Consider the following 13,732-nt stretch of genomic DNA (forward strand, 5'->3'; position numbering starts at 1 on the left):
CATCTACTGTGTGCTGGCGACACGGTGGGGAATACGGCTGACATGCTCCCTGCTTCCCAGCATAACTGAAGCTGTGTTCTCAGGAAAGCGCAGGAACCATTGGTCTAACCCACCAAGTCAGGTCCAGGGCAGCTTCTTGTTTTAAAGGCTGCTGAGGGCAAGACCTGGGTCCTCATGTCTCCTGTTCTCTGACCCCTTCTCAGAGCTGTCAGTCCAGAAAGCATGAACCTTGAACCCCAGAAGTCATGAAATGCAGCCTCCCTTACCCTGAGGCAGGACTTCTCTAGACATTGTCTCTGATAGGACATCCAGCTTCTGCCTGGACACCTCTGGAGATGGGATGCTCACTATGTGTGCAAGGAAAACTGCTAGTACATACACAGTCATGAATGTATTTTCATATGTCTTACCCTGAGCTCACAGCACCACATGGTCAATGGCCCCACCTGATTTGTCCCACTGAAGGGAGAAGAATCAGGGACTTTGTTCCATGCATGGGCCCCCACCTGGCTCTTCAGCCTTGCTGCCCCTCTCCTCCCTTGTGCCCAGGGACACAGCATGAGGAAATTGGGTTTTGATTTGGGGAAAGGTGAACATGGCTCCCTCCAGCTGTAGGAAAACCTCATCGATGTCCCAACCCCAGGATACCTGGGGGTGGGAGTGGTTTATGAAGCCAGTGCCTGTCCCCTCAGCAGGAAAAGACTTGCCAGACAGACTTTGCTCTGGAAAAGCAGGGCTCTGAACTACAGGGGAGGGGGAGGGGGCTCTCTGTGATCATTCAGCCCCGAAATGATGCTTATGATGTTGGCTTTCCAGGCCATTAATTCAAGGGCTCCATGCCTCCCCTTCCCCCATGGTGCTGTCTGCTCTGGGAGATAAGCCCAGTTCTATTTAACCCTATTTATTCCCCCAAAGTGACTCCCATCTCTGTTAGCCAGGCATTTAACCCCCTGGGTACTGAAGGCATCAAAGACAGAGAGATTGAGTTCATGTGTCAGGAGGGCGTGTGTGCATTTCACCTGGGCCCTGGCCTCGGGGGATCTGATCCAGGTCCTTCCTCATCCAAGAAGTCCTTGCTTCACAAGGCTTGGCGGAAGTCCTAAGAGAAGGTAGGAACCTGTGTGGCCCTGGCAGGAGAGACCCTCTGACACCCCCAGGTTGGATAGCAACAGCTCCTGTTCTCTCCCCACATACCCTCCCAGTTCCTAGTTTCTTAGTCACAAGATCTGGGTTCTGGCATCAGCAAAAGAGGAAGGCTGTGGCATTTCTGCCTCTTTTGTGTCCCACTGGCTGGCAGCTGTGTCCAGCAAGCCCTGCTTCCATCTCTGTCTCCCTGCTTGGTTCTTTTTATGTCTTCCCTGCCTCTTTCTGCCCTTTGTTCTCTCCTCTTTTCCCCTTCAGTGATCACACAAGAGTAGTCCTGACTACTGGTCTCAGTGTGACTGTGTGTGTGTGATTTCTTGTGTATGGGAGCTTGTCAGTGTGTGTGTGTGTGTTTACCTGTCCTTGCACTGCTGTGTGTCTGAACCTGTTATCCAGGTGCCTCTGCCCATGCAGAGGGACCCACCAGTGTCTGTCTTGATTTCTTTGTATGGCAGGTAGTCTTGGTACAAATCTTGCATGTGTCTATCTGTGTGCTGGCCTGTTCATGACCTGTGTGTTGCTCTGTCAATGTACTAGAATGCTCTGCTCAATCTGCTAGAATCTCTATGTTGTCCTCATGTTTTTGTATACCTATCCATTGGCTTGTCGTGCTCTGTGTGAATGTATATGTGTGTTGTGCTTCAACTCAGGGGACCAGCCTACTGCAAAATCCTCTCCTAGGGGACCCCTCTAGAGGAGTTATTTGGGAGAATTTGGAGGTTAATGGCTTCACCAGAGCAGAATCCAGCTCAGTACCAGCAAGGGAAGTCATTAGTCTCCTGGGCTCTGCCCTCTCCCTGCTCCTGACTTCCAGTCTCTTCTCTCCAGGTCAGCTTGGGACTGTGAGGAATAGGGACAGAGAGCTGCAAAGACAGAAGACGTACATTCCAATTCACTCAACCCCAAGATCCAATCGCAGGCTTTTTCTTGTGCACTCCCATTTCCGCCCCCCACCCCACACTGAGAACTGGCCGTTGAGTATAGTAACTACAACAATCATAAAATAATTGCTGTCACGTATTGGGCATGCAGCACCTGTTAAGCATTTCATATACAAGATTTCATTGAACTTTCTCAATAATTCTATGAGGCTGTTATTCTTTTTTTTTTTTTTTTTTTGAGACGGAGTCTCGCTCTGTCGCCCAGGCTGGAGTGCAGTGGCCGGATCTCCGCTCACTGCAAGCTCCGCCTCCCGGGTTTACGCCATTCTCCCGCCTCAGCCTCCCGAGTAGCTGGGACTACAGGCGCCCGCCACCTCGCCCGGCTAGTTTTTTGTACTTCTTTTTAGTAGAGACGGGGTTTCACCGTGTTAGCCAGGATGGTCTTGATCTCCTGACCTCGTGATCCGCCCGTCTCGGCCTCCCAAAGTGCTGGGATTACAGGCGTGAGCCACCGCGCCCGGCCGAGGCTGTTATTCTTATTTTCACATTTTAGAGATGAGGAAATGGAAGCTAGGAGAAGTCAAGGAAGTAGTCAATGTCATAGAGTTAGTATGTGATGGAGTAGAGTTATTCAATAAAGTGTGAGTTGTTTGAGAGCTTGCCACACCTGCCTTCAGCCTGGGAAGAGGCATTTATTACAAACAGCAGGAAAGGAGGGAAATATGGGAGTTCCTTTCCCAACTGCTGGCATCTAATTATAGCCAGGGGGACTAGAATCTGATTTTGAATTTCATCTCTTTGGACAATGAGGTGGCCAAATACCAAACAACAACCAGGGAGAAAGGATGTAAGGACAAGATGAGGTAGTGCAGGGCAAGGCATGCTGGGGAGAGCCTTAGGATTCCTGGGGGTTCTAGCCGGGCTATAACCTGGATTCTGTGTGACCTTGGGCAGGACACTTCCTTGCTCAGGCCTGAGTTTGCTTGTCTGTAAAACTAGGATAAATGGTGAGGTTCTGTTGGGATGTTTGGGGGAGGTTTAAACATTGCAGAAAGGAAAATTGGACTGAGGGCTTTCTAAGGTCCCTCCTAGACCCAAGAATTGGAGTGGGGAGTGTAGGAAGAGACTATGCTTATGTCATCTTGACAATTCCCAGAATAGCCAGAACAGAATCACATGCACAGGAAGAGCTGTGAAAAGGTTCACTGAATGAAGGAATAAATGACCCTATCTCTCACCGATGAAAAAACATCACAGCCCACTTTAGATTCACTTGTCAGAGAAGGCATCAGTGGCCGTCCTAAGGTCTGGGTGTAATGGGGTGGAGGAGGCACTGGGGAACCCTACAAAGACCCAGCCTCTGCCCAGATCATCTCATGTGGGCCAAAGAATTTCACCAGAAACAGAAGGGGAGAGGATGGCGATTAGGATGTGGAGGTCTTTGTCTACAGGAATCTGTAGGGAAAATTCTCTCTCTCTTTCCTACATCTGAGAATTGGGGTGGGCCGAGGGTCTCTGTACAGGGCAAATTTCGGAAGGGGGATCGCTTCTATTTCGAAGCTTCCTTGGAGGAGAGGATCTCTGTGTTTGGAGGAAGAATCTCTTTCCTGTCTTTGTTCTGGGTTCTATCATGACTTGGAGTGTCTGTATTTGGAGGAGGGTTCTATGGAGAGGTCTTTTTTTGTTCTGTTTTTTGGTCTTAGTAGCTGGAGGCTAAGAAGAGGATTTCTGTCTTGGTTTCCACCAGGCAGGAGTTAGGGGCTTTCCAGAGCTTCTGGGGAATGTAAAGGGCTACCTGGGGAGAGGTTAGGAGCATCTCTGTCCAATGTGGTGGAGGTTCCCTATCTGGAGAGAAGCCTCCTCCGGGAGACTGGGAGGTGCTTGGGCTGGGAGGAGGTGGCAGGAGGCGGGAGGCTGTAGAGAGGGAAGCCTGTCTTGTCCTGGCAGCTCCAACTCTGGCCAAAGCCCTCGGGCCGCCCTACTTGTGCGCTGACGTGAGCTAATCTAGAAATACTGCAGAGAAGGAGTGGACTGGGGTTCCCAGGGAGAAAGGGCCTCGGGAGAGGGGAGATAGGCAGCCGCTTCCTTTTTTGTTTCTTTCGGTTTTTCTGTCCGCCCCCGCCCCCATTTCCAGTCGCAGCCGCTACTTCTCCATTCAGGCTGGGACTGCCAGGTGAAGCCCTGCGGTTTACTGCTCAGGAGGAGTCCGGCCAGGACCTCAACTGGGGACTTACACAGGGACCCCTTCAGAACAGCGGCCCTTCACGGAGACTACTACAAAGGGACTCACACAGGCACGAACGTAGGCAACGCCATTCGGGAACACATACGAAATCCAACACACCAGCTCCGGCACACACACTCGAATGCGCACAAAACCACACAGACACAGAATACACGCGATTACCAAACCTCAGTCGCGGAGGCCACACTGATCCAGCCTCAAGCAGTGTCTGAAGCAGCATTGGTCTTTGTCTCTGGGTCTCTCCCTTATTCGCGCTCACACACCGGTTCCCCAATCAACCGTCTCTCACCGCCTGGAAGCGGCCGTCGAGGCAGGGCCCCAGCGCACCGCGAGCCTCCGCTTCCTCGGTCCTGCAGCGCCGAGAGCCCTTCTTTCCTCCGCACCTGGCCCTGTCTGCGCCCCTCTCGGCTTAGGCATTCGCAGACCCGCTGGGAGGCTGCCAAGAGGTGTCCTCATAGAGTCCTGCCTTCTTCCAGACCCCCCAAACGGAAAGAAAGCGAAAAGCCAACCTTTCGCCTCCATTCTGCACACATTTGGAGAGCGGCTGGTGGCGAGCGATCCGCACGATCGCTTTCCTCGCGGCGTCCCTGGACGGTCGGAGAGAGCCCAGGTGACTGAGCCTGAGGCTGAGCTTCCTCGGGAGCGATCCATGCCAGACACTTCTACCTTCAAGGGGGACTCGCGGCCAGGTTTAAGTGCGAAGGATGGGTGCCAGGGAAACAGACTGACTTCTAGACGACCCGCTCCTCCAGAGACTGACAACTCAGTCCTGCGGGCTTTCGGGGCGCCCAGGCCAGTCCTTAGCCAGAGGATCTGGGGCTGCACAGCTCCCGGACTCTGGAGGGGGTGGTCCGGGGGCGGGAGACTACGAGCATCAGCCCACGCCGGCCCCCTCCCTCCCTGCGGCGGCGAGGTGGGAAGGGCCAGGATGCGAGCTTAGCACCTCCCCTAGAAATGCAGCACTTCGCCCCCCCCCACCACATCCCCTGCCCTGGGCGCTCCCTCTTTCACGCGCTCCCTCCCGCCTCCTTCCCAAGGGCGCCCTTCTCCTGCCCCCAGCTCACGTCTGAATCCCTCGGCGCCCCCTTTCTCTTATCCTAGCCCCTTCCTCACGTCCCCTGCCTCCGGGTATTTCCTTTCTCCAGGCCCCCACCCCCGCACCGCCTGATTCCGAGGGGCGGGAGCGCATTGGGCGCGCACCGGTGGGGGCGCAGCGCCAGCTTCGCGTAGCTGCTCTGACGCCGTTGCCGCCACCGCCGCCGCCGCCGCCGCCGCCCTCCGCAGCCCAGCCCGCGCCCCGCGGCAGCTCCGCAGTGCACTAGCCACTGCCGCCGCCGCCGCCGCTCTGCCAGACCTGCTGCCAGCTTGCCCGGTCCAGCCCTGAGCGAGCCTCGAACGCCGGCTGCGAGGGTCATGAGCCAGAGAGCCCCGGGGCGCCGCGCGGAGAGCAAGCGGAGATAGCGACTTTGCGCCCCCCCGGCCCTCGCCGTCTTACATCGCGTTCCCCGCATCCTCGGGTCCTTCTGTCCTTTCCGCTGTCCCCACCGCCGCCATGGCCACCTTGCTCCGCAGCAAGCTGTCCAACGTGGCCACGTCCGTGTCCAACAAGTCCCAGGCCAAGGTGAGCGGCATGTTCGCCAGGATGGGTTTTCAGGCGGCCACGGATGAGGAGGCGGTGGGCTTCGCGCACTGCGACGACCTCGACTTTGAGCACCGCCAGGGCCTGCAGATGGACATCCTGAAAGCCGAGGGCGAGCCCTGCGGGGACGAGGGCGCTGAACCGCCCGTCGAGGGAGACATCCATTATCAGCGCGGCAGCGGCGCTCCTCTGCCGCCCTCGGGTTCCAAGGACCAGGTGGGAGCTGGTGGTGAGTTCGGGGGCCACGACAAGCCCAAGATCACGGCGTGGGAGGCAGGCTGGAACGTGACCAACGCCATCCAGGTGAGCGCGGGATTCCCAGTTCTGCCTGCCCTCCCCCCTCCCAGCTCAGCCTGCCAGGCTCTGCCCCCGACAGAGTCACCCGGTGATCTCGGCCTCGAGACCCCCTCCTGAACCCAGGAATCTCCCTTTATCCATCCCTCCAAGCCCTGCGCGGGGACCTACGCCCCCAGGCGGTGTCTCCCGCCCTAACCCACACTCCCTTCCATGGCACCAGCTGCAAGACCGCTAGGCTGAGGTTCGGTCTGAGACACCTGTCCGGAGACACTGCAAAAGTGAAGGAAATTGGGGCGGGGGGAGCGGGGAGGGATGAGAAAGAAAGAAAATCAGGATTGGAGGGCACGATTTGGTCTTTGACTCTGGAACGGATTCACAGCTGCATTTTTGGGAGGAAAGAAGAAGGGGAAATCGCTGAGCTCGGAGTCTCCTCCCCCCGCACACACGCATTGACACGCACACGTACACAGGCAGGCACACCACATACCCACAGCCCCCCTTCCCACGAACAAACACGCAGGCACAGGCGCACACGACATGCATCTATATATAGACCACAGTACTATCCCCAAATGCACCAGCATACACCCCTACATCTCCATACACAAAAGCATGTACCTGCACATACCAAACACACGAATACTCGTTTGAACATATGCATACACACATGCACAGAGGCATGCAGAGAGGAACCAGCCTGCTCCCTCAGGTGCTGCCTGTTGGAGACATACAGGTGTACACACATGAACGCACACACATGCTCCCACACAAGCACATTTAGTCCGCAATAATCCGGCATTACCTGTGCACAGACTCGCCCCTCTCGCCCGAAATCCCGGCTGCACCGCAAAGAGGCGGCCAGCTTCTCCGCATGTGACCCTGGCGAAGCCCTCTCCAGAGGCTAAGAATGACCCCTGCTCTCTAGGCCCTCTCCCCTTGTTCCCACCCCCCACTCCCCACCAGGCGGCGCAGGACTCTTCCACCGGGAGCAGGTTTGGAGTCTTGGCAACGACCTCCGAGCTAGCAGTGGCTGGCAGGCTGCGGCTTTCTGGGCGGAAGGAGACTTCAGCTCTAGGCACCCCTGGACCCTTCCTTACAGCTTGGCTCCGCGGCGTCCCTAGAGCGCACTATCACTGGGGCCTCGGAAGGCAGGTTTCCTGGGAGCAGAGGCCTTCCAGGGGTTGCTCGATATCTCGGAGTCAGCAGGACTCCACCGGGCCCTGAACACAAGATGGCCCGACCCAAGGCGCTTTCCATTCCGGGGCCCAGCGAGACGGCCTTGCTGGATCACGGACCCGGGGCTGCTCCCGCCTTCGCTGTCTCCCGCGCCTTCCTGGAGCCTCTTTCAAAGCTCCGTTTGATAGGCCCCAAGGGAGGCCAGGGCAGGAGGCTGGAGGCTCGTAGGCCTCCAGGACCCTGGATTTCGTTAGCTCTTAGTCCCCATGTGGATTCTAAACCATACAGCCCTGTCCGCCCGACCCTGAAGCTTCTGGTTCTAGACTCCTGCTCGGTTCGGCTTTCCGGCCCGCCGCGCTGGCGCCTTCTTGCCAAGCTCCTCCTCCCAATTGCCTCCGCAGCCTCCACTTAGTCCCCTTCCTTAGGACTCGCCCTCGCCACACTGTAACTCCACCCTTGTCCTAAGACTCTCAGTTTCCAACCCTGCTTCCTCCTCCCCGCGCCATGCTCCCCCAAGCATCTCCACATTGTCTCTGTTCTTGCCTCCCAGGGGCTTTGCCCCACCTTCAGCCCCTCTCCCTCTCTACCCTATCTCCTTTCCCCGCCACAACTGCCGCCTTCAACGTTTCCTCCTCTGGTTTGAGCCTGAGACTCCCGAGTTTCCTTCTTTAGCTCCCGTGCCCCATTCCAGCCCCACCACAAATCCCGTGCCCTCTCTTTCCAGTGGCTCTGGCCCAGCTCGCTACCTTTCTTAGCGCCCCTTTCCGACTACCCTCCCTCCTGCCCCTTCTCATCTCTTCCCCCAACTCCTCATTCTGGTCGTGTCCCCAGAAACCATCCCGAAGTATTTCCTTTGCCTCCTGTGGCTTCTGCCTATTCTCAGCCCTCTCTCACCCTAGCCCTCTCGCTACCTCCAGCCATTAGCTCACCTTTCCTTCTCAGATCCATCCATACATCCCTCCCTCTCCATCTCTGGCTCGACACCGGGGCTCACTATTAGCTCCCCTACATCCACCCCGCAGCCTGCCCTTAACCTCTCCTCCCCGGCGGCTCAGACCCAATTCTCAGTGTCCTTAGCGCCCCCTTCGGGCCACAGCGTTAAGCCACGCCCCCTGGGCCCCTCTTCGGTTGCTAAGTTCGCTGAGCGTCCGCGTGTGGTTGCCTCTCCGCCCCGCAGGGCATGTTCGTGCTGGGCCTACCCTACGCCATCCTGCACGGCGGCTACCTGGGGTTGTTCCTCATCATCTTCGCCGCCGTGGTGTGCTGCTACACTGGCAAGATCCTCATCGCGTGCCTGTACGAGGAGAATGAAGACGGCGAGGTGGTGCGCGTGCGGGACTCTTACGTGGCCATAGCCAACGCCTGCTGCGCCCCGCGCTTCCCCACCCTGGGCGGCCGCGTGGTGAACGTGGCGCAGATCATCGAGCTAGTGATGACGTGCATCCTGTACGTGGTGGTGAGTGGCAACCTCATGTACAACAGCTTCCCGGGGCTGCCCGTGTCGCAGAAGTCCTGGTCCATTATCGCCACGGCAGTGCTCCTGCCTTGCGCCTTCCTTAAGAACCTCAAGGCCGTGTCCAAGTTCAGTCTGCTGTGCACTCTGGCCCACTTCGTCATCAATATCCTAGTCATAGCCTACTGTCTATCGCGGGCACGCGACTGGGCCTGGGAGAAGGTCAAGTTCTACATCGACGTCAAGAAGTTCCCCATCTCCATTGGCATTATTGTGTTCAGCTACACGTCGCAGATCTTCCTGCCTTCGCTGGAGGGCAATATGCAGCAGCCCAGCGAGTTCCACTGCATGATGAACTGGACGCACATCGCCGCCTGCGTGCTCAAGGGCCTCTTCGCACTCGTCGCCTACCTCACCTGGGCCGACGAGACCAAGGAGGTAATCACGGATAACCTGCCTGGCTCCATCCGCGCCGTGGTCAACATCTTTCTGGTGGCCAAGGCGCTGTTGTCCTATCCTCTGCCATTCTTCGCCGCTGTCGAGGTTCTGGAGAAGTCGCTCTTCCAGGAAGGCAGCCGCGCCTTTTTCCCGGCCTGCTACGGCGGCGACGGGCGCCTGAAGTCCTGGGGGCTGACGCTGCGCTGCGCGCTTGTCGTCTTCACGCTGCTCATGGCCATCTATGTGCCGCATTTCGCGCTGCTCATGGGCCTCACCGGCAGCCTCACGGGCGCCGGCCTCTGTTTCTTGCTGCCCAGCCTCTTTCACCTGCGCCTGCTCTGGCGCAAGCTGCTGTGGCACCAAGTCTTCTTCGACGTCGCCATCTTCGTCATCGGCGGCATCTGCAGCGTGTCCGGCTTCGTGCACTCCCTCGAGGGCCTCATCGAGGCCTACCGAACCAACGCGGAGGACTAGGGCTCAAGGGCGAGCCCCTGCCGCGCTTCCGCGCTCTCCCCCTTCTCTCCTCCCCCCTCCCCCACCAGCCCAGTGCGCCCTCCCGCCGCGCTTGGGAAGCCAAGCTTTAAACATCTCTGGTTCCTAGTTTCTGATTATTCGGGGATGGGGGGTGGGAGGGGATAGGGATTCACGATCCATCGCGTCTGCGTTTCTGTTGTCTTTTCTTTTCCACAACACCCTGGTTTTGGGGGAAGGCAGGGCGCATTTGCGGGCAGGGTTCTCTGTCCTTACAAGTGGGGCCCTGACACTTTGGTTCCAGTCACCGAGGGGGTTGGAAGTGAGGGAGAGGGGGCGCAGCTCGCAGGCGTGGAAACTTGACCTTGGGGGGACATTTCACATCCATCCAGTGCTCGGAATCTACAGCGTCCAGCCATTTCCAGCAAGAGCGCTTCCCATTTCGGAGACGTTTCAACCCTGCAGCGGGAAAGGCTGACTGGGAAATCCATTTTGGGCGGGAGATTTCCTTCAACGAAGCCGGGAGGCGAGAAGCGGCGGCGGGGCCAGCTTGCCTGCCGGTTTTCAGGAATCTAAACTCTCATCTTGTGCAATTTATCAGGTGTGGAACTGTTCTACTGTGCGTGTGGTGTGCTCGTGGTGAATAAGATGAAATGTATATCAGAAAAAAATCTATCTCTAATTTAGACTGCGGTGCATAATTATATCCGCAAATAAAGAAGAGACAAAGGCTTGCGCGGCCTGGTGTCGGGTTTGTAAGTTCGTACCAGCCGGGATCCCCTGGCGCTGGGAGGAGTGGGAACTGGCTCCCGCCGGCTGAAACCGGACATGGGGAGCAGCTGTGGTTAAAGGGTCGGGGCAGGGCTCTAGGGAGCACAAAGATTAGTTGGTGTCGAGGAGGCTTCAGGTATGAGGAAGAAGCAGAAGACGGAGAGTGCTGTATCGGCCCCCTCAGCTGCCAGGACGAGGTTTGTTCTAATCTCTCCCCTGGGGCGGGTCCGTCTGAGAATTTGGTGGAGGTTCTCAACTTCCAATCTCAAAACAGAGTGGGACAGGAGGAGCTTTTATGGACCAGAACCTTATAAATTTGTTCAACAAATATTTATAAGCAGCCCGTCAGGGCTGGGGCAGTGTTGGAAACCTAGAGAAAGAAACTCAGCCTTGCCCTCCTGGAGCTTACAGTCTAGTGAGGTGGAGACAGGCAATAAACAAGGGCAGGCAGGAATCCACAGCCTGACTTCAGATTGTGAAGAGGGCTATAAGGGAAATCAGAAGTGGGCTGTGCCTTTTGCCAGGCCCCCAGAGCCAGGAGCCAATCTGGCCTGGCAGGAGGCATCTCCCACCGCGGAGAACCCCTCCCTGCAAGCCAAGGTGGGGTTTGCACAGCCACAGCAAAGGGATCTGACTCTAGAATCGACAGCGTCAAGCTGTAGGGCCCCAGTCTCCCCTTATCTTGGGTAGCCTGTCTGATAAAGTGTTTGCCTGAATTACCCAAAAGATCTAGTCATTTTTTGTGCTGATCCCACTCCAGCGGCAGTACTTGCACTGTCTCCAGGAGGGCCAGTCCAGGAACTGTTGGGAAAGGTCAGAGTCAGACTTTCTGGGGGCAACTAGGAGTGCAAGTCGGTTGGGTGGATTCTGGTGTCCTCTCTCACCACGGAGGCAGAGGCTTCGTTAGCAACGACCTCTCCAGGTGCGAATGGTGCAGGAGAAAGAAGCCGGGGAGAATGCCTTTGTAGGGTGTGTATTCCTCCTCGCCCGCCTGCAAGGGGCGCGTGAGAGGCTAGGTGAAGATGTGCGTGTGGAGTTGGGGAGGCTGCATCGTGTGTTGTGAGAACCTTGGTAAGTATGTGTGCGTGTGTGCAGAGCATCCGTGTGCGCGTGCTCCCTAAAGCGCCTGCAACAGCGGTGACCTCGCATCATCCTGGTTCTGCGGCCACAGAACTGGAGTGGGAAGGGAGGAGGGATAGGACCAGGTGCCCTCAGTTATCACAGTGGCTTTAAAGGGCCATCTGAGAGGTCTGCTACCTTCGGCCTAATTCCCTGGTGTCACCATTGTCGCGCGTTCAGGATACGGGACTGGCTGAAGGGTCCTCAGTTTCCCATCTTCCCATGACCACTGACGTCTCCCAGGCCTGGGGCGGAGGGGTGGGGTGGGGAGCTGATGCTGATTGTTCATCCCCCGCCCCAACTCCCAAGGTTTCTCAGCGGGTCCACGGACCCTGGGGTGCGCCCCGAGTCCGTGTGTCTCCTTCAGAAAAATCCCGGACTTCTATAGTGGAAGGAAAGGTGGGAGCGTCACGCTGCACCAGCTCTGTCCTTCTAGTCTTTTAAAGGTCGAAGGAGACACTAGGCAGGCTCCGGACAGCGGTGCCAACTCTGCCGGCTCGCCTGGATCCGCTCCACTAATCCCGGTTCCAGGTTTTGTGCTCAGCTTGCAGCGTCTCTTGAATCCTGAGGGTGGCTGGGACGGGAGAACTAGCACCCTGTACTCCCAAGGGAAACCCGAAACCCTGGTCGGCAGGACACCGATACCCGGACTCGCATTCAGGCTACTGAGAGAAATGGGGAGGAGGAGTGGATGGGACCCGTCTCTGCACCTCTCATCTCCCCCACCCGTCTACCCCCACCTCCACCATCACTAAAGCGTAAAGGTAGAAGTTGAAAGGAAGAAGTCCCAGCTCTCCTCGCAGTGGGCTCGCTGTGCAAGTCCAAGGGAGCAGATAGTTCTGGCAAGGCTCATTCCGGGATCGGATTGAGAAGGACAGGAGGAATTCATGTCAGCCCCACAGGGCTTCCATCAGTTCTTATGGGGTACCCTAGCTGGACGTGCTGCACACCCTGTAAGCTGTCCCGACCCGGGTCCGCAGCATAAGTGTGTAGGTGTACCTGGCCCCTTGCCTTGGGGCCAGGACCTGGAACCACTAAGACCCACGTGCGCAGGAGGAACCCAGGATCGCGATCGCAGGGTCCCAAGACCGCCCTGCCTCGCCCCCCAGCGGTGAGAAAGCAAACTGCCGGCCCGCAAAGAGGGTTCTCCACCCTAGTCCTAAATGCTGCTTGTCTCCTCCTACCCCACCTCCCACTTAGTTGATAAGTACTGCTTCTTTCTAGTGCTTTATTTCAGGTCCTCAACATTATAAAAGTTTTTAGTCGTTTTTCCCCAAACATGGATGGATGCTTATTATTGAACATGTTTTTTTATATGACAGGGTCTTATCCCAGGAACTGAGTATTCCTCACTTAAAGATCTCATAGGGAGGGAGCCAAACAGGCTCCATGGGGGCCATCCGGGAAGTGGAGAGGATCCAGGCCTTGCTATTCTAGAGGGGACTTCAGGGACAAGAGCCAGAGAGAGGCTTTGGTCAAGGAGGGGGCAGGCCCCTAGGTGGGCTCCATCCTCACCATGAGTGAGGGTATGGTGGGGAACTCAGTCCTGGACAGCCAAGGATTCATGCGTTGCACTTGTTTGACCTCACAGAGCCAGGCTTGGGTGTCCTTCTCATAGCTCTTTCGTTTTTTCCTTTTCAAGATTATGAAGAATTTCTAACGTATAGAAAAGGTGAAAGAATTCAACACTGAACATACATACACCCACACCCACCACCACCTACACTGGATGATTAACAGTATACAACACTGTATCTACACCATACCTATCCATCTATCCATCCAACAATCTACCTCAAAAAAAAAATTCAAAAGTTGTAGACATCAGTATATTTCCCTCCCAAATAATTATTATCATTTTTGAGACAGGGTCTCCGTCTGTCACCCAGGCTGGAGTGCAGTGGTGAGAATACAGCTCACTGCAGCCTTGACTTCCTGGGCTCAAGTGATCCTACCACCTCAGCCCCCCGAGTAACTGGCACCACAGGCAAGGCATGTGCCACCATTCTCAGCTAATTTTTAAATTTTTTGTAGAGGCAAAGTCTTATCATGTTCCCCAGGCTGGTCTCAAACTCCTGGGCTGAAGCAATCCCCCTGCC

The 13,732-nt window shown here is 56.5% G+C and overlaps 1 protein-coding gene across 1 annotated transcript; it reads left to right on the forward strand.

The window, feature by feature from the left end:
* The first annotated feature begins 5,616 nt into the window (after nucleotides 1-5,616).
* SLC32A1 (solute carrier family 32 member 1) lies at nucleotides 5,617-10,475 on the forward strand. The gene is given in 2 exon segments (NM_001266377.1): nucleotides 5,617-6,211; nucleotides 8,559-10,475. Coding segments are annotated over 2 exon segments (1,578 nt in total). The 5' UTR covers nucleotides 5,617-5,821; the 3' UTR covers nucleotides 9,747-10,475.
* The last annotated feature ends 3,257 nt before the right edge of the window (nucleotides 10,476-13,732 follow it).

This window comes from Macaca mulatta, chromosome 10 (genome assembly GCF_049350105.2).
Source record: "Macaca mulatta isolate MMU2019108-1 chromosome 10, T2T-MMU8v2.0, whole genome shotgun sequence".
NCBI lineage: Eukaryota > Metazoa > Chordata > Mammalia > Primates > Cercopithecidae > Macaca > Macaca mulatta.